General features: G+C 47.4%; 2 protein-coding genes across 5 annotated transcripts in view; both read right to left on the bottom strand.

Annotated features, from left to right (window-relative positions):
* Positions 1–738: 738 nt before the first annotated feature.
* Positions 739–12,776, bottom strand: slc12a3 (solute carrier family 12 member 3). Of its 2 annotated transcripts, XM_076993646.1 has the most exons (26): positions 10,589–11,801; positions 10,169–10,282; positions 9,797–9,872; positions 9,504–9,599; positions 8,940–9,079; positions 8,730–8,840; positions 8,438–8,549; positions 8,157–8,287; positions 7,732–7,816; positions 7,386–7,549; positions 7,075–7,182; positions 6,744–6,867; positions 6,530–6,631; positions 6,121–6,276; positions 5,899–5,998; positions 5,611–5,722; positions 5,237–5,374; positions 4,960–5,066; positions 4,784–4,866; positions 4,613–4,678; positions 4,073–4,174; positions 3,742–3,853; positions 3,329–3,415; positions 3,033–3,168; positions 2,846–2,913; positions 739–2,027 (listed from the first exon to the last, which is right to left on the bottom strand). In XM_076993646.1, exons 1-26 carry the CDS (start codon positions 10,868–10,870, stop codon positions 1,886–1,888), a joined length of 3,054 nt encoding a protein of 1,017 aa, XP_076849761.1. In that variant the 5' UTR covers positions 10,871–11,801; the 3' UTR covers positions 739–1,885. The 2 variants fall into 2 exon arrangements, 1 of the variants encoding a protein (XP_076849761.1); XR_013125935.1 differs by lacking the exons at positions 739–2,027; positions 2,846–2,913; positions 3,033–3,168 and having other exon boundaries at positions 3,742–3,875; positions 10,589–12,776.
* Positions 12,777–12,930: 154 nt separating this feature from the next.
* Positions 12,931–25,803, bottom strand: part of nup93 (nucleoporin 93) — a 19,748-nt gene continuing 6,875 nt past the window's right edge. For all 3 annotated transcript variants that reach the window (XM_076993647.1, XM_076993648.1, XM_076993649.1), the window contains 19 exons: positions 23,583–23,645; positions 22,138–22,266; positions 20,084–20,158; positions 18,883–18,975; positions 18,539–18,678; positions 18,231–18,363; positions 17,778–17,935; positions 17,511–17,676; positions 17,312–17,405; positions 16,290–16,481; positions 15,507–15,633; positions 14,935–15,007; positions 14,790–14,834; positions 14,373–14,489; positions 14,144–14,262; positions 13,839–13,956; positions 13,668–13,751; positions 13,393–13,521; positions 12,931–13,258 (listed from right to left, as the gene is read on the bottom strand). In XM_076993647.1, the coding sequence (XP_076849762.1) occupies positions 13,148–13,258; positions 13,393–13,521; positions 13,668–13,751; positions 13,839–13,956; positions 14,144–14,262; positions 14,373–14,489; positions 14,790–14,834; positions 14,935–15,007; positions 15,507–15,633; positions 16,290–16,481; positions 17,312–17,405; positions 17,511–17,676; positions 17,778–17,935; positions 18,231–18,363; positions 18,539–18,678; positions 18,883–18,975; positions 20,084–20,158; positions 22,138–22,266; positions 23,583–23,645 (2,166 nt within the window). In that variant the 3' untranslated portion in view covers positions 12,931–13,147. The remainder of the gene's footprint in view (positions 13,259–13,392; positions 13,522–13,667; positions 13,752–13,838; positions 13,957–14,143; positions 14,263–14,372; positions 14,490–14,789; positions 14,835–14,934; positions 15,008–15,506; positions 15,634–16,289; positions 16,482–17,311; positions 17,406–17,510; positions 17,677–17,777; positions 17,936–18,230; positions 18,364–18,538; positions 18,679–18,882; positions 18,976–20,083; positions 20,159–22,137; positions 22,267–23,582; positions 23,646–25,803) is intronic.

Here is a 25,803-nt window from a genome sequence, read left to right as displayed (position 1 = left end):
CAACCGAGTCTCCTGATATAAGCAATTATAATAGGAGAGATAAGTGTCGTTCTACGTTATTTATTTGTAAATGCGTATTTATAAAATGTTTTTAGTTTTGAGGCTTATGCACATATGGTTATTTCGTTTAGCCTACTTATGATGCTAGTAGCAAAATGAAACTGAAATGACAACAATGTTAGCAGTTGCTACGGCATAAAGATATTGTGATTATATTCGTATACGATTATTAATGTAAGTATTGTTGTCGTCTCAGATTGGGTTGTTTGCACAAAACCCTTAAACATTCCTTCATGTTTTTATCTAAGAAGCACGCTAAAGTAAAACAAATGTGATTAATAAAAACTTGCACACGCTTGATTACTCTTAAGGAACAATGAATAATTTTATCAACATCAAGTAGCAAGCAAGTTTTCTTAAAGTGATTATTATTTTTTAATTTTTCCTATAAAGTGCGGTTCACATGAGAGGAAAAATAATTTCTGTGTAGCCCCCATGTTTAAAACTGAGTGTGAAATTTATTGAAGAATCTATGATGCATCTAGGCATCATTTGATGCATTCTTTGTCGCCGGCATGGTTGACTTGATATTCTGTGATCACCAGTTGTGTTAGTTCACTGTTAGTCTTCACAGCAGTGCAAGCCTACAACTGTATGTTCAAAGAGTTTTTATTAGTTTTATTTATCTGCTTAGATGATTTCTAGAGTAGATACACATGCAGTTCCAAAGCAATTCCAGTTTTGTAAAACAGCTTTTATATTTACAAAGCTTATCTATGTATGTAAAATAGGCTACAGGTAATAGTACTGTACACATACAGTACTACATTTAATACATTTAAAAATAAATCACATACTAATTTCAACAGAAATAATGAATTTATTTATTTCCAACTGTGGTGTAATGCATCAGATACAAAATGTGACAGGTACAGATTAATTTGTTTTTTACGAGTACAAAATGTGATATGTGGTTACAAATTGTGGTGCTGCAGATAAGAGAGTAAGGAGTAGCCAAAATTAACATTTAATTTTACGTCATTATTTAAATGGATGTGTAGCCTAGTTGCATACTTGCAGAACGTTTCACATTTTGATTGATACATTAAAGGAGCAATACGTAGTTTTTTGCCACCAAAAAGTAGCAAACAATATTTATGAATTTGATCATTTTTTTAGTAGCAACTTAAATTAACTCAGGTTTATTCAAACATTAGAAATGCCTGATTTACCTCTCAGGACACATGTGATGAATAAATATATTGGGGTCAAAAATACAATGATTGTAATCTAATGAAAAAGATTGTTTTTCTCTAAAGTGCAGCTCACAAAGAATTACATTGCTATGCAGTCCTCAAATGAACCCCTTAATGCTCCTTACAGCATGTGCCATATTAAAGTACAGTATATTATATTACAGACTCTCTAACATCCGGGCCACTAGGTGACAGTATGTTAGCTGTTTCATAATGTGAAGAACCAATGAAAATATAATTAATTGAGGCTTTAATTTAGGCTATTTTCATTTAAATGATCATGTAGTGTTTCACTTATTTCTGTAGAGGACAATCAAATGATTCATATAACAATAAGATACCCTCAAACATTTTGCACTGTATATGCACATATTATACCACAGGTTATTAAGAGGTAAAAAAAAAGAAAATGTTACACTATTTATGTAACACATTCAATAAACCAGCCAATATCAAACATGATTGAAAAGTTCTCAACAACACATTAATTGGGATCAAACATAAGGTTATAAAGGAAAAGGGTATTCTATGGTACCATGTTTTGCTTTATATTGTTAAGGGTTGCAACAGTGCAACAGTGTCCAGAGTCACAGCCAGTGCTGGTGAGATTGAGATGACTTTGGTGTTGATCACTGGCAGTAGAAGGTGAGCACACTCTCCTGGTTCCCCCTGACCAGCAGGACCGGGGGCCGCAGGTCACGTGACACGGTCTCCAGCCACGCCATGTAAAGAGCACTGGGACACGTGCCTCTGCGGCCTACGGGCATGGTTCTGCAGAGCAACGTAGAAATACTTCAGCACACACTTCAAATGGAGATGATCAGTACCATGCCTTTGTTCTGAGACCGTTGTCACAGCAGCTGTGATGCGAAGGCTGGAAATACAATGGCCTGTTCTGGTGTGATCCCAGTGGAGTGGTGTGTTTAACTCTGTTTTTAAAATTTATACAGTGTACTCTATTATATATACAGTGTATTCTCTTATACAGTGTACTCTCTTATATGGTGTACTCTTATACAGTGTACTCTCTTATATGGTGTACTCTTATACAGTGTACTCTCTTATATGGTGTAGTCTTATACGGTGTACTCTTATATGGTGTATTTTTATAGGGTGTACTCTTATACAGTGTATTCTGTTATACGGTGTACTCTCTTATATGGTGTACTCTCTTATACGGTGTCCTCTCTTATATGGTGTAATCTTATGCAGTGTACTCTCTTATACGGTGTATTCTCTTATACGGTGTACTCTTATAGGGTGTACTCTCTTATACGGTGTACTCTTATGCGGTGTATTCTCTTATATGGTGTACTCTCTTATACAATGTACTCTCTTATATGGTGTAGTTTCTTATACGGTGTATTCTCTTTTACGGTGTAGTCTTATACGGTGTAGTTTCTTATACGGTGTACTCTCTTATACAGTGTATTCTCTTATATGGTCTACTCTTATACGGTCTACTCTTATAGGGTGTACTCTTGTACGGTGTACTCTTATACGGTGTACTCTCTTATATGGTGTACTCTGTTATACGGTGTACTCTCTTATACGGTGTGCTCTTTTGTACAAAAATTATAAGCACTTACACAATAATCAGAGCAGCATCTCTTGAGTAATCCTTTAGAACTTCATTCAGGCGAATCTGTCTAAAGGACTGGATGAAACAGTAACACAGAGATCGAACGATTAGTATAAGAGTCGCATGCAGAGTTCATACAAATCTGTTATTATGACATCTGTCACTCTCTCAACAGCATGTATTACTGAGTTTACCTTTGCCATATTTTTCTCAATGTCCTCGTCAGACACCATGCCCAGGCTGTCTCTGCTGGTTGGAACCGCTCTCTCTCCATTCTTCTGGATGGCCTGGACCCTGTAAGGCCCTAGCAGGTCCTCAAACTTCTTAACGCTGGTAAAATGGATGAAAGATAACAGGACACTGCTGTCACACTACACAAGTGTGGCTAAATACTTCAATAATTGAAATGCAGCTGTTGGATTTCACTGAACAGCCCAAAAAAGACAAGCATGGTGTTAAACAGAGAGGAATAATACAAAAGCAATAATACTGTTCAGGCTGAGGTTTCTCATTGACGTCAGGAAGGACTTGGATCTCATGAAAGCCAAGACGAAACTTGCTAATGAGGGCTGTGAGCCTGGGGAGAACACAGGGAGCATGTCCTTAGTCGGACATCCACGGGGACGGATCATTTTCCACTTTGACATACAGTATTTGTATGGGTTTACAATATGGTCTCCTGACAGGCCACTAGAACTTAGGTTCAAGAAAGCAAAGGGTATAAAGCAGTCATTTAAAGACATTTAAAGTGAGACAGAAGGGGGAGGAGCTTTAGAAACTATACTGAAATATGTGCATAAATTAAACGCTTTGTGAAATGCTTGTAATTTTTACACTCCTGTGCCTATTAATGGCTCTAGATGAATGAGCTCTGTTAAATAGTTTGATTTTAGCTCAACGGACTCCTGCTTTTGCTCCTCCATCTGCTGCATATCTCCCCCGACGAACACCCTCACTTTACACCTGGCCCAGCGCTTCTTCCGTTTCAGCAGGTACGGCAGCAGCAGGGTGAGACCTGGCAACACAGCCCAGCGCCGCTGCATCACATACACACACCTTAGACATCACTACACACAAGAGTACAGGGGAGCACCAACCTTCCATATGAATTTTACCTAAACAAAACTCCTGATTTATTTAACAGTTATAGATGGGATGCCAAAAAAGGATTTTCATGGATTTTCAAAGTTGATTTTCTGTTAGTGCATCTGTAGGTTTGACGGCATAACCTCACCTCCGTCATCAAACAACCAATACACATCGATCGTCTTCTTATCTTGCTTGGACTGAAATACAGTGGAAGGTTGAGGCAGAGGCCTGAGTGAGTCTAGGTCCACTGCAACACAGACAAGAATGTGTCATAAATCCTATCTGACAGCACAAGGCAGCACAGATGTTGTCTTAAAGTTTACAGGAATGCGGCTCAAGGTTGTCCTAATGTGTACAGGAATGATTCTCAGGGTAAAACATTAAATAGATATTAAATCCCTGAGTGCAAAGGTATTGTGCAAAACAGTCTACTTCTAACTGAACTTTTATTTTATCGGTAAGAATCTGATTTATTTCAAGAACACTTTGTAATAACATTTCATTTCCTACTCCACTCGTTGTGGACGATGGAGCTACTGCAGCCTGGGTCCCGTTTTAACTACACACCACTACGTGCATTAGTACGTCATCTTTAGAAGCACTTGGCGTCTTCCTGTGTCCAGTTGTCCAGTATGTTAGCTGAACTACAGCTAGCCTCACTCGTGACTCTGACCCTCATACGTACGTGTGGAGATGCCAGGTGATCCAGTATCTAAGTTAGGCTCCGCAGACGCCTCAAAACCTGGGTTTACTGCAATACAGGACAGAGTTACGTTTATGATAACCTTATTATCCACAAAAAACACATCACTGTAAATATATGCACTATATATATTTATATTGGAATGAGCGTTACCATGTGCTTGCATATGATGAGACAAATCAAGACCTTCTTTCATACGAAGGACGCATATTCCATAATGCAGGTCAAAGGCATCGCTACAAAAAATGGTGTTACAGGAGATGTTTTATTTGTCTTGGCATTTAACTGAAAAAAGTAGTCAATGAATAATGATCAAATGTAGGACCTACTGTAAAATGCCTATGTAATTTTCGATGCTAGTAGGTGCACATTTGCGCCAGTTCCTCTTAAATCCCATCACCAAGATGTTCGGTCGGATCCGACCTAAACCTGCACCCTACAAAAACACCAGAATCCAGGTCTAACAGAATACCGACATACCTTAACTTCCATCAGAAAGTAAACGCGTACAGCTGATCAGGGAACAGTTTGGAACATTCAGAGTAAATGGTGGATGGATGGTGTCTTTGCATCTTTAAATGTGCGTGTGGGTGGTGGAGAGGGCACCTGCAGTAGCATCTGCACCCCCGTGCGCAGGTCGCCAGCAACAATGCCCTGGTAGAAAGATTTGATATTGCGCTTGTTTAGCCAAGTCACATGACTGTTGCTGTTGGCCGAATCCACAGTGTCAGGCGAAGGTCCTCCCTGTCGAGGAGAGACACATTCATGATGTGTGTGCATAGTGTTATATAGTGTGTGTATAACGTGTGTCTGTGTAGCATCTATGCGCATATGTTTGCTCAGCATCTCATATTACTGTAACTTTTCAATTCTTTCCTGGATCAATACGGTTTATATTTATCTGCCTGTCTGCCTTGTTCTTGATCGTAGACATGGGCTGAGTGTTGATTGGCCAATCGAAGTGAAGCTGGGGGACCCACCGTGATGACATTCCCACACATCATCAGACTTTGGTTTTTGGTGAAGGTGCCCACAAAGTCCACCAGCGCGGGACGCAGGCTGGGCGGCCCTGTGAGGACCAGACACTGCGGCCTGGGAGCGAATCAGACCGGGTCGAATCAGACCGGGTCGAATCAGACCAGGGAGCAAAAGAAAGGGAAAAAAGACTGGATGAAGGAGGAGAATAAAGAAAATGCTTGATGCCAAACGGGTTTAATGAAACGCTGTTGACGTGCTGTTGGGTACTGTGTGTGCCGAGTGTGGGTTACCTGTAATTCTTAATGTGTTCATCCACATGATTGAGACCCACACAGTGGTTCAGAGCCATGTTGTAAGAGCTTGCCTGTACTGAAGAGCCCCAGTTCACAGCTGCAGCGAAGAAGAAATCAGGAGATTATGACATCATGGACCTATCGTACCATCACTAGGGAACCATTCAAACTGTTGGCAACACTAGGAGTACAGATTATATATATGTGTGATTATCTTACAGGGCTTCTTGTAGAGAACGTATCCCAGCAGGAAAAGCACTATCCCGATGGCTATGAGAGCAGCCCACCAGGTGAGAAGGAACATGATGATCACTGATACCACAGCGCCTACCAGAGACGCCCACTTACTGTAGTACCGGAATGATGGACGCCAGCCTGCACACACACACACGCACAAGCACGGACATGTGCACGCACAGACACACTCGTGCAATTATATGTTAATTATCATGGAGAATTACGTTTTGTAGTAGGCCTACTTAAATATAACTGAAATTATCCAGTGACCTGTGTATGTTGTACACAGTCAATTATTAGTAAGAGAACAGAAGCATACTATCCATCCACTGCTTGAGGGGTGGGGCTTATTCAGGGAGGGGTGGGGTTTAACTAGGGGGGTGGGGCTCACCTGGAGAGTTGGTTATGGAGGCATGGAAGCAGCTGAAGTTGATGAGGGCGTAGGAACACAGGAAGAAGTTTGAGATGATGGGAGCAATAGTGTTGAGCTCAGCTGTGTTTTGGTTGGAAGACAGCTTGGTCAAGATCAATCAGGTTTCATCATCACTATTGTTGTTAGATCTTTTGCTAGTTCAATTTCTGAAATGTATGGTATTTTTGTTTACCAATGAGAATGAAGCACACAGCAATGATGTATGTTAAGAGGTACGCTCGATATGGCTCATTGTTCTTGCCGTAGCCTTTCCCAAAAAAACCGATACCTGGATACAACTTGTCCTTGCAAAGACACTGTATGACAACACACATGACACAGTATAGTCAGATCACATGACAGGCACTACAGGACGGGTCACATGATGGACAATATAGAACAGGTCACATGACTGGTTTCCTGTCTACCCATCATTTGAGATGCTTGGGAAAACCGCATTTAAAATATTTGCCCTATGTTGTTAGACGCTTTGACCAGTACACCGACCAAAAGGAGCTGGTCACCTGGAAGACTTTAGGTGCAGAGACCAGACAGGCCAGTGCAGAGGACAGTGTAGCCCCAAATATGCCAGCCGCAATGAGGGGTGCAAATGCAGACACCATGCTCATAGTCTACAGTGAGGACAAAGACACAGGGAAGACTCATTCACTTCGGTTAAACTTAAATATGCGCAGTTTGACTAATTTGCATATTCATTTATTATTCTTTTTGGATAATGACAAATATATTCCACTATATTTCTGCAAAACTGCACAATTAAAAACAAACAAATATTGATCCACTTTGCTTATGAGATTATGCAGTCTAATGATACCTGATAGTAATTACTTAGTCCGTAAGGGCAGGTCTTGTTGGAGATACATTCACTGAAGTCCCAGCCGAATGTGCAGGCAGTGCCCAGGCAGTGAGCAGCATCAGAGCCAGACATTAGAATGGTGTCATTAACAAAACCTGAAGCATCACGCACTACACAAGACCCTGATGCAGAAAAGACCCTTACACTCACAACCAGGCAACACAGTTTCTCACTGTACCTTGATACACTGAAATACGTAGGCTCACGTAACTATGAGATGAGAACAGATATAAGCAATGTGAAGCACATTACGGTTAAACACTACGCTCCGATGAGTGTTGCGCTGGGTGTTACAACCACTCACCGATGGTGGCGGAGATGGCGAGGTAGGAAATGGTGGTCCAGAATATAGCGAGCATAGTGCCACGAGGTATGGCAATATTGGGATCCTATGGAAACACACGCGGGGTTGTGCCAGTTACAAGAAGACACACGGACAAGTGCAGGTAAGTCAAAGGGATTCAGCGAGGGTTGTGTGATGTTGTGGGAAATCAAGAACAAAGGGGAAATCATGACTCCTGACCAAACACCGCTAACTGTGGAAGGAAGAAGGTGGTGGGTGGAGTCGAGAGGGGGCGGTGGGTGGAGTCGAGAGGGGGCGGTGGGTGGAGTCGAGAGGGGGCGGTGGGTGGAGTCGAGAGGGGGCGGTGGGTGGAGTCGAGAGGGGGCGGTGGGTGGAGTCGAGAGGGGGCGGTGCTGTCAGTGACAGTTTAGGGGAAGTGCACTTGCCTTCAGGTCTCCTGAGATATTGGCTCCTGCAAGGATGCCAGTGGCAGAAGGAAAGAAGATGGAGAACATGCCAAAGAAGCTTCCCCCTGGGCCACGCCAGTCAGGCACAAAGTTCGCCGCAAAAATATCCGCTGTGGGTCATGAAGAGAAACACATGGTGAGAGACACGCGTGCAGGTCAGCAGTCAACAAAGAAAGAATATATAGAGATACAATATATAGACTAGTGTCATCAGCACGGGAGAGGGTGAATGGACCGCGCTGATGGCACTAGTCTCTGACCTTTATAGCTGAAGAAGCCTTTGGCTTGCTTCTCCACAGGGGCTGGGATGATGGTGCCCACAACGTAGTTTGCAAACGAAACCATGATAACGAAGAAGAACAAAATCTGGGCCTAAGAGATTGATTCATTCAAATAAACAAAGTTTGTGAAACTTGAACTGGAAGGTTAGGTGGGTAATATCTAAATATATAATATATAATATATTTATATATAATATTCTTATATTTAGATCGTAAATGTATTTGATATTAAATATATTTTTGATAATAAGTGACTGTTTAGTTCACAAACCTTTGACTCCCATTCCATTCCAGCCAATGAGATGGCCAGCAGACAGGTGACAGTGATCACGCCGATGATACGGATGTCATCGATTGGGCTCACCATACTTGAACCGCTTTCCTAATATTGGATAATGGGGAAAGGGGCGGAGCTTAACACATGTCTCATCCAACAGGATAGGCTGACTGTGAAGTGGAGGAGTTGGCTCACACGGCTCACCTGCATGAGCGCTTGAACGGTCTCTGCAAAGCCGACGGTGTGCATGGCTACGGCCACGGCGTTGGCGAAGGCAAAGATGAGCCCAATGGAGCCTCCCAGCTCAGGACCCAGACTGCGTGAGATCAGGAAGTATGTCCCACCTGCACATTGGTCAGGAAACCATTACATCATCTGTAGAACAGATGTCTGACGAAGCATTCCGTGTGCTACGACCACCTGTGCCTCAAACTACTCGCACTGTTACTGCAAGAGTAATGGGAGGGACCAGGGTATGATGAGATGATTGGTTAAACACGGGGGGGGGGGGGGGGGGGGGGGGGGGGTTGAAGAAACAAACGCACCCTCCCCATTACTCCGCCCACTAATTATTACTCTTTTCTTGTCTAGACATGCAGGGCACTTTGGCTGCACTCTATTTAGATTGTGATTTTCTCATTGGCCCCTTTCATCTGAAAGGTCACGCCTCCTGTGTGGCACACAACGTTATGGACACAGTCTTTTTAGGTGCTGTGGTCTGAAAGTGAACTGTGATCTGTTCAGCACACGAAGGGTTAACCGTCCTACCTCCTTTGACTTTGCCGTTGGTGGCAATGGCGGAGGTGGAGAGGCCGGTGATCCCAGTAATACAGGACGACAGCAGGATTATGATCCAAGTAAAACCTTACAAATGAGAGGGAGGACTTGTTATATCAAACTAGACCTCCATGCCATCAACTCCATCATACAAATGAGTCATAGACTGGTCACGAGACGAGACGAGACGAGACTGCCATAGTTGCTGTCTCATACTTCCACATCAGGCTTTCTTCACAAGAGTTTCTTTTAGTGAGGCAAACTGAGATAAAAGACTGACGTACCAATCCCAGCTTGAGCTGTGATCCAGGGAAGCCGTAGGTACAAAATCACTCCCCAGATGTTCAGCATACAGCGAATCTGGGGGGGGGGGGGGGGGGGGTGTGAAGGGTGGTCACAGTCTAACATGGCCTCACAGCTTAAGATAAAAGAGTAATATCAGGAGAAAGCTTCCACTGATTTACAGAGCAAAGCCGACACCATAAAGACTACGAGACCCTTGTACAAAACATTTTCACGGACAGCTGGGTGTACATCACTGGCACACAGAGCCCCTAACACGCGTCATCCCTACCCTGAAGGAAGCGCTTGCTCATTCCGCAGCTTGATGGCACCAGGGCAGTGTATGACGCACACACACTTTAGTGGCTCCTTACCATGACCCCCTGAACCCATCCAAAGCGGGCCGGCTCCGGCGGGGGCTCCCCCGGGTCCTCCTCTTCTTTGCTGTTGCTCGTCTCCTCGTAAAGAGGAGGTGGAGAGGAGTCATCCTGTAAGAGAGTTTCACTAACTTGAGCATGTTGTAGACCTGCTGCAGTAAGAAATGTACCCCACTTTAATGGGGGGTGGGGGGCAATAAGACTCTGAGTATGGTATGATAAATTCAACGTAAAACCGAACCTTGTTCAGACAACACTAGCTCTCCTATTTACAGCTGGACAGATAGCACAGTAAACACATTCACACTTTGAAAATATAAATAAATGGATATTCATTTTAAAACTGACATTTAGAATGTGTTTTATCTTGCATTATATGCATTATTATGGATAAATGCGGAGAATCATTTTTCCTACCTCAGGATTGGAGTGGAGCTGGAAAAGAGATGGTCTCAGTTTGCGCGTTCTCCCAAACACCTCTGTGTTGGCGTAGAAGTCGTAGCTCGGTGGAGAATCAATGGTGTCATATCTAGACAGAGCTGCAGGGCTGCGGGAAGCCACTCCATTCACGTCGTAACCACAATTTTCCTCTAAAGTGTATTTGTGGCTGTCTCTGCCATTGAGTGTTGCAGAAACTGAATACTGGCCTCTGAATGCCGTGAGGTTTATCACCTCATTGGTCTGTGGACTGCCTTCCATGAGTGAGTAGAAGTCTGTGTGTGTGCGGAACTGGGTCGAGTAGAAAGGTTATATCGTACTTGACCCGGAAGGAAGTAGTCTTGGATTTGCAGTATTCGAACACCATGGCTATTTGGTACTCTTTCTGTAGCGGTCAGTAATTCTGAAATTCTTGCCTGGGGGCCTTTGGCTTGTACCTGAGCTTGTAAACACGATTATAGCCTGGTGATGGAGATGTATTACAGGATAACCTTCACAGAGCCTCTGAAGGACAGCTCTGCTTCCTCAAAGTGTAACCAATTCTCCCATTATGCTGAGCATTGATGGAACCACAACCAGTGCCCAAACCAACCAATAAAATAGGGGAGCAGGCTGCTTGAAAGACCTTTTAACGCAATGAGACCAGATTAATAAAAAAGGTGAAATTTAGTATCAAAAAGCTAACCTAATGGATTCTGTTCACTGCAACCTCAAAGTCTGAAACTGTCTGGTAAACCAAAACACTATACGGCACTTCAAACTCTGTCTTTGGTGACCTTCACCCCCATAGGTCATTATAGCATGTAAAACACTATGAGAAATAATTGTGTGGTTTCAGCTGAAAGACTCCTGCCTAAGGCAACGACTGATCATGCTTTTGGTTCCTCATTAACTTGTGCACTCAGGTCCACAAGTACATGTGACCTGTGGCGAAGCTCTGGGTTAAGCCATTATTTCTTAAGAAATTGCACTGAATACCCTGCTGCTGAGGCCTTTACAGTGTAATTAGACTCAGTATTCTCACAGGTGTCACACTAACGCTAGTCTTTCTTTGAACTTTCTGATTAATTTTCTATAATTAGGTGTAAAAAGAAATTTAAGAGTTGTCTGGTCATTACATGGCCCAGTACAACTGCTTCTGGCTGTTGGGCAAAGCTGTGTAAACTGTATGTGTTTCTATGTACAAGACCGTAGTGAAACTTTCTACATGTGGGGGTGGAGCTCCCCATCAATAACCACAAAAACACACTCAGTGCACTGTAGAAAAGTTTATTCTACATAAAATCTCACACACACACACACATATATATATAAATATAAAACTTTAAAAGTAGTTGATGATGAAAAGCTGCCGGTCCGCATGCGTCGTCATGGTGGTTGCCGTCGGCAGCGGTGTGGGGCCACCCTGGTGTTGTGAAATAGCCGGGTTATCGTGGACGTGTGGCATCGGCCTGATTCACAACACCAGCTGCAGCACACACACCTCCGGTCCCCTCTTCTGATCTCCGCCCCCGGCTTCAGATCCGTCTGCCACTTTCAGATTTTACTGGCAAAAAAGCAAATTAGCAAACCAAGACCAAACTGCTTCAGCGTAGGCAGTTTGAGGTTTTTGTTTTTTTTTTTAAGTAGCTTTCAACACCTTCGCTGGAAGCGGCAGGAAGTGGCAGGTTTAAGGCGGGGCTCACAGTGCCTGGCTGGGCTTCTAGATATGGTGCAGTAATATGGAAACGAGGGAGACAAGCAGTTCCTGATGTGAACGAACACCAACGCGCAGAAGAGCTGGGCTTTCAGCGCAGGACCACATCCTCCGTCTGGAGGGGAAGTCCATGTGTTTGCTACGGGCATCTCCATCACACACCATATGCTGAGATGAGTCTCAGCCAATCAGCTCCTTCCTACAATGTGCTCCTTCCTACAACCATCTCAAAACCACCTCAACACCCATGAACCACAGGGAGTTCATGATCTTTTCTACAGCTAGTTTGTGGTCAACCAACTTGTTTGTTATATGAAATTTAAACCGGCCTTGCTTTCTGTGCCAACCCATGTCTGCATCAACATGAACCGTCACTCAGTATTATTCAGTATAAAAATTCTGTAGGTCATACGGTTCTTTCCTGGAGCAGAATATACAACAGGGCAGAACAAGGCAGAGCCCCACATAGCTGGACATGATCAAGTCATTTCATTTCAAAATGAAGAAATTAACAAAATGGATTCAAGGTGAGACAATATGTGACAAAAAAAAGGGTCAACCTCCAACTTAAAAGCAATCAAAACAATGTGGGATTGTGAAGGGGAAAATCAAACGAAACATAAACTTAGGTTCAATGATTTTTATTTCAAAATGACAAAAAAATACACATACAAATTCACACACGGGATGATAGAAGAGGGAGTGTGAGGAACCAGGACTGATGAGTGTGGGAGAGCTGCAGACACAAAAGGAAAAGAGGAAGCCTGAAAGTGCATTCACTCACTCACTCTCTCTCGCTCACTCTCACTCTCTCGCTCACTCTCACTCTCTCGCTCTCACTCTCAGTTCATCAAGACCTCCATCTGAACAAGCCTGGCATTGGTGTCCCCTGCCATGCGATATGGGATCATCCCAGCAAATGTGATCAAGGCCCGGGCCTGACTCCGCAGTAGCTGTACACACACACATACACATACACACACACACACACACACACACACACACACACACACACACAACGTGGTTTACAAACAAACTAACAATCTAACAAAACGTTACAATGATCTATCATTTAAGTGTCGCTCACCGAGTCCCTATCCTCTAGAGGGCGCTGCTGTCGGCCCGGCGTGCCTGTTGTCACCCCCTTCAGGCGTTTGTACTGTGTGAACAGTATGTTCATGGTGGCAAGGAGCACCTCCGATAAATTGTGTCTGACCTGCAGAGGTGAAGTAGCAGAATTGAAATGAACATAATGAACAACATGTGGAAAGTGAGCAGAGACCACCAGCATCACATGAATACACCAGCTGGTTATTTGGACCATCAAGGAATATGTCCTACGGAGCGGACCGATGACCGTACCTCGTCGCTGAAGTTCCTGAACGCTGCTACCCTCTCCTCTACGCTGTCTTGACTTAAAGGAACCAACCTCAGCCTCTCGATCACCTACCAGACACACAGGCAGAGAGTATACAACAGAACCTTACGCGCCACGCACGTGATGTCGCGTGTGTGCAGTGCATCGGGACTCACGTCGTACGCTTGATCGACGTGGCCGGCGTGGTACTCGTCGAAGAAGGTCATGAGGTCAACGAGCAGATAGAAGGTAGTGTCCACAGTTTTCTCTGCAGTTACACCGTTAGTGCGGTACCTGTAGAGACAGCAGAACCTTCTCTCACCACGATAAGCAGCAGCATCAGCAAGATCCAGGTAAAGGGCAGACGTAGCTAGCACTTCAACCACTGAGATAGAGGTACTGTGTGTTTGTGGAGATGCGTGTGTGTGTGTGTGTGCGCGCGCGAGAGAGACACAGACGCCTTCAAGAGGAGGAGCCTCACCGCTCAGCGATTCCCAATGCCATGTTCTTCAGCCGTTCTTTTTTGGACTGTGGTGCACTGATCTGAGCGATCACAGGACCCAGCAACCTGTTCATTAGCTCCAGCACCTTATCAGGGTTCTGCCACCAGCAAAGGAAAGAGTCGGGAATGAAGCGGGCCATCCACCGAGAGCCGTGAGCCCCTCACCTTTAACCCCAGAGGTCAGCTCCCTGGGCACACAGCTCCTCACCTTGGCCAGCTGGTACAGTTTGACTGCCTCCTCAAACAGACCCTTGTTTTCAGCCTCTGAAGCCACTTTGGTGATGATGGCCTGCGTGTCTCCGGCAAACTTGTCGATCACACCGGGCTGAAAGATTTCACACAGCTCTCTGTCAAAATGGCGTTCCAATCGCACATTTGTATTTTAACAAAACCAACAGTGTAGTTGTGGCAGTGCTGAAATATGGACCAGAACTGTTCTAGTAATGATCATGAGTACAATGAGCTGAACTGGATCTATGGGGGAAGCTGTGAATAGCAGCGTGATTACTGAAGGCCTTTGTCCTGCAGTTGCCCTGCTAGCGCTGCAATGACAAGTGGGGGGGGGGCAGGTGGTGAGATGGGGGGGTGAGGAGGTGGGGGGGGGGGGGGGGGGGGGCACACGTACCTTCCTGCTGCCGTCTCTCTCCAGTCTTCCCAGAAGCATGTCAAACTACAAAAGGAACAAGCGATGTAAGGATTCAGAGAAGTGGTGTAATGAACAACAGCGGTGAGGCGGGCGGGCGCGTGGGGGGGGCGGAGCACCACTCTACCTCACGACTCTCGATCACCAGCTCACTGACGCAGCGCATGAACATGTTCTCCCCCTGGCTGTCCTTCTCGTCTCTGCAACCAATCACAGCAGTGCAGTTTTAATGAGATTCTCATGAGAACATACGGATGTCGCGGTTATTACATGTCGCGCTCACGTGTTGGTGAGGGAGATTCTGTTAGATCTTCCCGATAGCGAATGTAGTAGTGCTCGAGTTAAGATGGCTGCTACATTTTCAAATGGAAGACTTTCAGAAGATGAAAAGCAGAATTGTTTTTACAGCCACTGACATGGTCTTCGAAGACAGTGAGCCAGGCTGCAAACATGACGGCATGTGAAAAAAGTTTAATTATTCACGGAAATCACTGAGTCAGAGAGCATTCGCAGTCGCTCATGAATAATTCATTCCTTCTCAGAGAAAGAGTACAGTTCTACCAGTGTAGACAAAACGACTTCCAGTTAAACCACAGGCCCTTAACAAGAAAACGCTCCAACCAAAAGGTGACCCAAGTCAGGGTTCACGGGGCCTCCGTCACTCCGGGCCAGGGGTGGAGCAAGGGTGGAGTTACGCACCGCAGGAAGTAGAAGTACTGCAGCGCCTCGCGTGGGTCTGTGGCCTCGAACTTTCGCGTGTAGAGCATGAGAAGGCGGATGAAGTTGAGCCTCCGGACCATGGGAGGGTCTCCCGGCTCCACGCTCACTGTGTGTGTGTGTGTGTGTGTGTGTGTGTGTGTGTGTGTGTGTGTGTGGGTGTGTGTGTGTGGGTGTGTGTAGGGGTAAAACAAAAAAAAAAAAACAGATGACATGCAATTAGGTGTAATAAACAACATCTGGTAAATAAAATCAGTCCTCTCCTTGGTCTTTTCTGAAGGATCCATCAAGCGGTGTTTAACAGTTTCTATGGTGCTCTTCATTTTGGAGGTTTACTGCGCAATAATTTTAGAACTGCCTTTGGACAAGGACACGGTATTCCTGCCTTGGTAAACCTGCTTAGTGTTCAAAATGTGTAGAAACCTGAAAATGTGTTGCATCATTTCAATCCTTGCACACACTCAATAATACAAACATAATAAAAAGCCCATAAACTGTGGTTTATTCCCAGAGTTCTTATTCTATGGTTGTAATAAAAAGTACATCATTCTAAACACGCCTCCTCTCCAGTGGAGACTCCTCCCTCTACTGCCCTCGAGCAGACGCGCTCCCCTAATTCAATACAAACAGAAACTGGCTCTCCGCATGCACACTGATCAATGGTCCTTAGATTAGATTAAGGGAAGCATGAAAGAGTCAAGGCGGAGTGGTAGGCGGGGCCAACCCTGGGTGGGCGTGGCTGGTCCTCCCCGAGCGCACACTCACGCAGCTGGGCGCTCTGTCCCGTCGAGGTGAGCAGCAGCTTGAGCTGGTGCAGGACCAGGGCCACGTGCACGGCGTGACAGCGCAGTCGCTCCACGCGGAACAGGAACGCCACAGCGGCCTCGAACTGCGCCGTCAGGAACAGCACCTGGACGTAGAGGAAGGGCTGCTGGCTGGCCGAGAAATGCGCCTCACCTGCGAACGACAACACCAACGTGACAGGAGGTCGCTGGCGGTCGCCGGAGCCACAGAGGCCACACAGAGGCCACGCAGCACTCCCTGGTCACCAGTTACAGCTCTCCGGACATGCGGTGGAGGGTAAGCCCACAGCACGGGCCCGGGACTTGTTAGCGAACATTTGCTTCCTCTTCTTATGTACAACGATAAAGACTCACACTGCTTCTCATCGTTAATTACGTTGAACGCTGATAAAACGTAATATCAGTAAAACAAAAGCTCTCAGAAATAGTCAACACGTACATGGCGCGGTGGGGGATTTGAACCTCAGATGCTTCTTTAAGCGAGAAAAGGGTTTCACAGAAATCCTCTCCCGCGGTGATGCGCTTAAACAGTCCGTTTCCTGCCGGTTTGCACGAGCAGGAATAATCTGCCCTCGTTTCGCCTGTGGTTGGAGTCGGCGTGTGTTAGGAGGGCGTGGTGAGGGGATCAGAGGAAGGGAGATAAGCTCGACTCCTCACGCAGGTGGAGGTGTGTGGGAGCAAACTACGTTATCTTGGGAAACATGGCGTGAGGATGTTTTAAGCCAAAGAGCGAGAGAGGAGAAAGAGAGAGAGAAGCAGCACAAAGATGAGTGCTTTTATCTATACAGAACAGATGGGGATGTCTATGGATGGCTCCCCCTAGTGGGCAGTGATGGGAAACATCAGCCAATGACAGCGTCCGCCACGTCCGTGGCCTCAGAATGGACTCCTGTAAAGGATCATTCTGAAGCAGTGTATGAAAGCGTTACAGTGGGAGGGGCAGCGGAGATGTGGGCGTGCCAGGGGAGAGGGGGCGTGTCTCACCATAGTCCTCCAGGAGCTGCTTCTGAAGCTGGGTCAGTGTGATCCTGTCCTGTGTGGCACTGCTGCCGTCGTCATCGAAACACACCTGGTTCAGCTACAGGACACAGGAGGGCGTGGCTTAACGGCAGGACATCACGGCCCGACGTCACGGCTCACGCAGATCAAACACCAGCAGCCCGACGCTGGTCTAGACTCTCACCTTGAGCCACAGGTAGTCCTCCGTCTTGTCGGCGACTTCTCCGTGGTTGTCGGCGATGTCACACTTCCCGATGAGGCAGTAGACGGCGCGCTTGTACGGGTCGGCGCTGTTGCGCAGCACACGGCGGTAATGCAGCCGCAGTTTGTTCTCCGTGGCGGGAGACAGGCTGAGAGAGACAAACACCCACGCAACACCACCACCTCCGTCACCTTCCTGCGTCAAGTCACCGTGTACGGGAGTTTGCGTGTGTCGGCAGGGCAACCTCACCGGCGGTCGGGACTGCTCATGTACTCCTGGAACCAGGTCTTAAAGTCCCCCAGCTGGTGCTGAGCCCGTATTACCACCTGCATGGCAGCAGAGAGGTCGCCACATCGCAGGCAGTAATAGATGAGAGGCCACACTGGGTGACCCTCCACCTCCCCATCCTGTTCCACACACACACACACACACACACACACACACACACAGGTTAATCTTTGGGTCTTACTGTGTTCGCTTACCCTCCCATTTTTGCTGGCATATATGATCCCAGAGGTTTACTGCCCCCTGCTGGGGAGAGTGTGCAACTACACGTTATCAGGACCACGCACAGAACACCAGAAGCAACAACAGTTTACTGCTGAGCCAGGCTGCTGTGATGTGGCCCTGTGCTGGACCTCATCTGGGAGTGTGTGTGTGTGTGTGTGTGTGTGTGTGTGTGTGTGTGTGTGTGTGTAGTACCTGCATGCCTGGTAAAGGGCTGGGCAGTTTGATGTTCAGGAAACTGTGCACCAGCTGATAAGTGCCAGGTACTCCACCCAGCTGTGCCTGGTGGAGGTTCCCAAACACCGTCACCATGGTGTAGTTCTTATAGCTGCAAACAGAACACATGATTCTAAGAGTTCCGGAACACCGTCACCATGGTGTAGGTCATATAGCAGCAAACAGAACACGTGATGCCGAGGACCGCAGGAGTCTCTCAGTGGGCGTGTGGATGGGTTTGTGGAGAGCATCTTTGGTCTGGGCCGTGAATCCCGTCTCTGCCTGACCTGTTCTCGAGGAAGGCCAGGGCTTGTCGGACAAAGGCCATCTGCATGTCCACGGCCACGCGACTCTTTAGAGTGTCCTTGGCTGGTACCAGCAGAACGTCGGTCATCTGCCTCACCATCATCCACATGTCTGACACATTCTACATACACACAGGAACCAACACACTCCTGTCAGACAACCATTCATCAATATAGCCCATTCTCAGCTAACAACGCACTGAAATTATGATTCATGCAGACTATTTAGGACAGCTAACAGTATGCAGCCTGGAGGCAATAATCCTGGTTCTGATCAATACGCAGGAAGCCCAGAGCAGGAGAGCAGTTGCTACGAGAAAACTCACCTTATCATCCAGACTGTTGGCCACAGACGCACACAGATCCCCCAGGCTAGGCTGAACATGGCCGTTCACGATCTTCTCGTTGAAGATGTAGATCTGAGAAAGACAGAAGGGAGAGTCACACACACACACACACACACGTTCAAACTGGGTAGCGGCCAGCATCCGGCTGTGCCCGGGGCTTGAAGTAATGGACGATAAAAAACAAGACAAAAAGGATAATGATGTTGAGAAGGTCGTCTGAGAAGAGCATGGAGACGAGGAGCAGGACACCACAGGCGATGTGCTGACACATGGCCACCAGTACGACCAGTATGTCCAGCAGAGCAAACGTGGCAAAATAATGGCAGAAACAGAACAACAGAAGATGCGGACGCTGAAAGAGAGCGAGATGTCGCATTCCTCTTTGTGCATGACGGATGGAGAGATTACCCATAATGCCCCTGACTGGGCAATCAATCTTTTGGATCAATGGCTGTGCTTGGGGTGCATAACATGACCTGGTTTAGCCAGGCTGAGTAGCAGGAAAGGGACAGGCGAGTAGGACACCAGCTGGGTTTATCGTCACGGGAACGTTTGGGCGGAACCGCCTGTTCACACTAATGCCTAAATGTAGGACACAAACTTTCACTCCTCCCCCAAAATGGCTGTTTTTACATTATGCACAAGTGATGTATATACGATTTATATCTGCAGGACGATATCGTGGGCAGTAATGCAACAACATGGTCAGAACAGGCCAAATGTGACAATTACTCCTTCATTACTATTTTCTATTTTTGTGCATTATGTCCAGGAGAGAACACACAAATACAGTGAGACACAAACGCACCTGTACAGGTGTTTACTTTAACAGAAAAGTGTTTTTGAACTTTTCCTTAATGAGAAATAATATCCAAACCAAGCTTCTCTGTTCTTGATATGTACTCACTCAAAACAGTAGCCAACACTTTTGTATATTTGCCTAAATAAAATTAAGACACACAAATCCGAGGCACACAAAACATTTTATTTTCAAATGAGTGAATGTGTTACGAGTCCCGTAAGCCCTGCAGTGGTTTCTGTGTTTTTATTTTATTTTATATAATTACATTTTTTTTGTTTTTAATCGAACTTAGAATGTGTCTTGACATGGGTATAGTGTTGTGGGGATGGGAGCTGTGGTGTGGATGCTCGTATACGGTGCGTGTACAGGTGTGCTTACCTGTTTACCATAGGCCACCTCCACACTGTCCAGAGCACTGCGCCCAGGTGTCCCCACCTCACTGACCAAGCTGGGCTGTAGGAGAACGCAGCAGTGGCCACAGTCACTCAGCTGCATGTCACATTATGCATCAAATGTGGGAGGGGTCTGAGAAGCTCAAAAGTACAAAGGCCCATGTTGCACGAGCGTGCTTTCTCTCTCTCCCTCTCTCGCTCTCCCTCTCTCTCTCTCTCTCCCTCTCTCTCTCTCTCTGCTTTGTTTTAAACACAATGGCCAACGCAGAACAAAAAACACTGTGGGGAGCGTAAGGCACGCTTGAGTGCACATCAGTCTGAACCGGTACAGAGGAGAAGACACACACACACACACACACACACGCACGCACGCACACACACACACACACACAAACACACGCACAAACACACACACGCACAAACACACACACGCACAAACACACACACACACACACACACACGCACAAACACACACACGCACACACACGCGCACGCACGCGCACACACGCGCGCACACACACACGCGCACACGCGCACACACACACACGCGCACACACACGCGCACACACACACACGCGCACACACGCGCGCACACACACACACGCGCACACACGCGCGCACACACACGCGCACACACACACGCGCACACACACACGCGCACACACACACGCGCACACACACACGCGCACACACACGCGCACACACACGCGCACACACACGCGCACACACACGCGCACACACACGCGCACACACACGCGCACACACACGCGCACACACACACACGCACGCCACCCTGACCACAGGACAATATCTTCCTTCAAAAAAGATCAACAAACAATTAGGGAGAGGAGGAGACAAGTGTGTGTGTGTGTGTGTGTGTGTGGGGAGGGGGGTGTTGGGGGGGGCACGATAGGGGAGGAGGAGCCTGTTACCGGGACAGGAGGGATGCCCCCAGCACAAAGCAGGAACAGCAGGTCACGCATTGAAAATTTATCTGCTGCTTAATAATTAAAGCAGGATAGTCAACAAGGTCAGTGCACCCGCATGCACGTGCGCAAACACGCACACACGCACACACACACACACACACACACACACACACACACACACACACACACACACACACACACACACACACACAAACATCCGTGTGAACGTGCACACACCACATGTTCTCCTTGTAGTAAAACGACAACAACAAAAACAACTAAACTTCAGTTTGACTGCTTTGTCCTCTCGGTACTTTAGAAGACAACGGCGGCCATTTTAGGAAGTTTCATCTTTGTCTGCAGAGCGTGCCTTCATCTGCATTCCTCAAACATGTTACTGACAACTAACACAGTTAGTACAGAGTACACAATAAAAGCAATAGTAATAGCAATAACAAAGAAACTTTTCCCCCGAAGTAATGAACACTCTCACACCCGTATCGCCAACAGGTTAAAAGACCTGCTGGAACTCCAGAGCGGGTGTACAGAAGTGTACTGACGGACTGAAGCCAGTGTGTCGGAGAGGAAGCCTTCATCTCTTATGAGTGTGCAATTACGCTTCATTCATTCCCTCTTTATTAAAGCTGTGCTCCACTATACTCCACTATACTCACTCCAAGGAAAGATTACACATACTGAATCAATGAAGCCAGCTTTACTGGCACTGACTGAGAGGGCATGAAGAGGCCTGCACTGCAGCAGACCGGAAACATCTCCAGGTAGCATGGCACGCGCCTCATCGTCATGGCATCGCCTAGGCATAGGATTGATACAGCAGAGATCCAGCTACCACTCTGCAGACGCTGTAGACACAGCACCAGGTCATATATCTGTATACATTAGACACAACACAAATGTGCCCCTGAACCCTACTGCTAACACAACAGAGCAGGTCCTATGCTTTAGCAAAAGCTACTGAAAACAACATGCAAATCAACATGTATAACCTTTTACAGCATTTGACTACCTCTGTGTGTGTGTGTGTGTGTGTGTGTGTGTGTGTGTGTGTGTGTGTGTGTGTGTGTGTGTGTGTGTGTGTGTGTTAGCACACCTCCACATCCTGGCTGAAGTCCAGTGCGTCCTCTCCTGCGCCCAGGAGGGTGTGCAACACTCTCTGTTTCACCTGCTCCCAGTGCACCAGCATGGACTCACGGTGGTACTCCTCCGCCAACAGGAACGTCTGAGAGAGAGAGAGAGAGAGGGGGGGGGCACAGAGAGAGAATATAAAGATATTCAGAGGAGATATTCAGACAGAGGGAGCGAGAGAAAAAAAAAAAAAAATCAGAGAGACAGGGGAAAGAAAGAAGGAGAGAGGAGGAAGGATAGGAACAGGATGAAAGGAAATAATTAGAAAGGAAGACAGCAAGAGAGATAGAAGGACAGAGGGAGACAGAAGGAGGAGGGAGGGAGGCAGAGAAAGAGAACATATGTGAAGGAGTGGAGTATGAGAAAGATTCAGAAGCCCCATTGACTAAATAGGTTAGCCACCGTGTGGCGTATTATAAATAGGAGGTCATGGGAGTGTCTGGATGCGCATGTTTGCAGTTGCACTCAAAGCAATGACCTCCATCCTAGAATGTCTAGAACAGGGCCAGGGGCCCAGAGCCTCGGAGCGGGTGTGGCCCCAGGAAGCCCAGCCGTATAGAGGCCCGTCTAAGGGAAGTGTGCCAGTAACTGGGTCTGCCTTCGCGCCTGCTACCGATTTAGCCCAGGCCCTGATTGAATCCACAGCCCTTTTGTCTATTTTACTTGGTCCCGCAGGATGAGCGGCTGATAATTGCGAGCGTTCTAATTAAAATGGCTTTTGCGCTTCGGAGGAAATGATTTTAGAGAGGGCGGGGGCGGGTAACACGAGGAAGGTGACAAGATGGCACGGAGTCGAGGAAAAACTGGAATATATGCATCTGTGCTACATGCCGCAGAAAAGCAAGGTTTGTCTTCAAACTGCAGCCCAATGCCAACAGACGAACATCGTCACATCGAACGACGACTTGAAGGATTAGCGCTAGCCCGGTCCGTCGGAGAAGCGCAGACCTGCTGCGTCACCCCACCGTGGAGAAGTACGGCACCAGCACGCAGCCCAGAGAAGCCAGTGGCGGAAAACAGCCCTGATCCAACGAGGCTCGGTGAACACCACTGCGGGACAGAACATCGAGACAGCACTGCGGGACAGTGCATTGTCTGCACAGGCACTGCCCTGACCCCTTCAGGGCCAGCCGAGGAGCCGAGGGGACATTGAGCGAGGAAGTGGTCAGTCATCCGTCTTCTATTTTTACCCCTCTGATAACTGCTGAGCCGGAAATAAGGGAACCAGGAGGCAGCGACCTGAACGCACAGAGCCTTCTCTGGACTAAAGGCAGGGGTGATCTTTTTAGAACCGGGACCATAACGTCCCCCTTCCCTATGACTTGACGGTCACAAGCGTCGGTGTGTGTGTTTGGATAGGACGCCGAACTGTAAGGGTGTGGGGGAGAGGTGTGTGTCAGAGCGACTTACCCTGCGCCGAGACTCCTCGATGGCCGACAACAGAGCATTGTCTCTCTCGTTCTTCAAAAAGCCCTGGAACGAGAGACACGGTCTGGAGGTTAAACGTGCTGCAACCTAGTTCCCCCTCTCCGCATGCAGAACACACGCCCTCCCCCGCGCCCTCTCTCTCTCTCTCTCCCTCCCCATCACTCTCTTCATGTTCCAGGGCGTGACGGCCACAGGTCAGAGATGGAAAACTAGCATCATTATCACAATCACTGCTAAAATAAAAAGTGGTGTAGAATGGAGCCTATAGCCACGCTGTAATCCCACGCCTGTAATCCCACGCCTCCACAGTGGTGGCGCCAGACGGAGCCCGGCTGCTTCAGAATGGCTTCAGTTACATTCTAGAATGTTCTAGAAGTACTCCGCACTTGGCAACCCACATTAACGCAACACATGCGCTGATGGATGGCAGGAGGAAACCCAGTGGGTGTCTAATTCAGATCTACGAGATCGGTGTGTGGTGGGGGCCACCATCTCGCTCCATACCCAGCCCAGAGGACTCAGCCGTTTGCCATTGCTCAAGGAGAACACGGGGGAGAAGCGTCTTTTGCTGTCACTGCGCCATGTCAAGAAGCCACACTTCAAGCTCACTGTTGCTCATTCATCAGCGGAACGCCGTCCACACAGGCGAGCCACGCCAGATGGACTCCGAGACGGCAGGCGACATTAAGATCCGCGAGGCTTAACTGCAAAGAACAGCAAGGAGAATCTGTGCGGCTTTACGATAAATAAACGCCGAGAGCCAACGTAGCGAACGCTGGCGGACAAACATACGCGTGTGCTGACCTGCGTGCTTGCTTCAGCAGTATGGAGCAGTGAGAACACACACACACACACACACACACACACACACACACACACACACACACACACACACAGGAGACTGGGTATGGCTCTGGTGTCTGAATCTGAGGGGAGTGGGTGGTGGTCGTCTTGGATGTTAAGGGCGAGCGTGTCAGAATGCAGCTGGGTGGGGTCACCAGACCTCTTCAGCTCGGCCGTACCGTGACGCTTCGGGCCCCACACAGTCACTGCAACATCACGAAGCCCCCAGCATCGCAGCCGGGGGTGGAAGATACTGCCCACATGTGCCAGCCCTCTCGGTGGTCTGAGTCATACGTAGCACCGGCTTCTTAACACCACACCCTTATTCAGTTTCTATACCAAACACACACACACGCACGCACACACACACTTACCATCTTCTATCCACTGCAAATTCTTTCAGAAGCGTGTCTCACGTGTTTTCTCTCACGCATTTTCTTTGATCGACGCTTTACAAAAAAAAGGCGGTGTTCGGTCTGATGAACGTGTGAATTCATCCATTCATCCACGGTGCTCCTCTGAGTCTTGAGGACTAGGATGAAGCCTACACCCCCCATCCCCCTCCCGAATCTGTTACTACAAACCCACACCACCCCCGGCTCAACTCTTCAGACCCCCATAGACCGTACGAGTCTCCGCCCCTCTCCTGTGACTGACAGCGGCAAACGACGATTGATTTATTGTGACTTGGGGAAGGTGATGTTTAAAGGACACGTGACTGAGGGTGGAGGTGGAGTGGAGGAGGCGGCACACCTACTTGGGCAGCCTATCGGGGGCCACGATGGCGTGCCAATCCACCATCGCTCTGGACTTAAAGCAGAAAGACCTCGAGTCTCTCCAGAGCTGCTGTGCTGGCCAGCTCATTTCTTGCTCAGTCATTGTGTCCCAGTCTTCTGGACATTAGCGCCATCCACTGGTTACGAGGCTCCCACAATTGAGAAGGTACTACCCAGTTTGAAAATGGAGCATTTATTTTTTTTCTGCTGAGAATACGGCAGGTTTTTTTTCCCCTTCATTTTTAACTTATTGAGGTTTGGGTCATTGCCCAGAAGGCACAGCCACCGAAGGACTGTAGGAACTGCACAGACACCCTCACTCACTCTGGTAACGCTTGGTAAAAGATGTTAACATGTAAAAACATGTAAGGCGTTTTTTTAAATAAAGGACTATTCTAAGCGCCTATTTCACCTCCTCTCCTCGGATGGAGATTATGAGGAGCGTGGTATGAAGACAGCTCACACCCCAGATCCAGTGAGACACCCAGATTGCTGCACGTAGGTGGAGTACGGGGACAGCGTCCCAGACGAGGAGACGTTCAAGGCTGGGTTTTTTTTTTTTTTTGATCATGTAACATATGAAC

The sequence above is a fragment of the Brachyhypopomus gauderio genome, unplaced genomic scaffold, assembly GCF_052324685.1.
Source record: "Brachyhypopomus gauderio isolate BG-103 unplaced genomic scaffold, BGAUD_0.2 sc118, whole genome shotgun sequence".
In the NCBI taxonomy this organism is placed as follows: domain Eukaryota; kingdom Metazoa; phylum Chordata; class Actinopteri; order Gymnotiformes; family Hypopomidae; genus Brachyhypopomus; species Brachyhypopomus gauderio.
This window is presented reverse-complemented; position numbering and strand designations above follow the sequence as displayed.

Bases quoted from the DNA above. Each gene is read 5' to 3' on its own strand.
- slc12a3 (XM_076993646.1), bottom strand. From the start codon at position 10,870: ATGGAAGGCAGTCCACAGACCAATGAGGTGATAAACCTCACGGCATTC. The intron at 5,375-5,610 runs GTGGGTCCCCCA...TCTCCTCGACAG, and splicing joins TGTGTGGGAATGTCATCACG to GGAGGACCTTCGCCTGACAC. The intron at 3,854-4,072 runs GTGAGGTTATGC...CTGTGTTGCCAG, and splicing joins TTGGTTGTTTGATGACGGAG to GTCTCACCCTGCTGCTGCCG.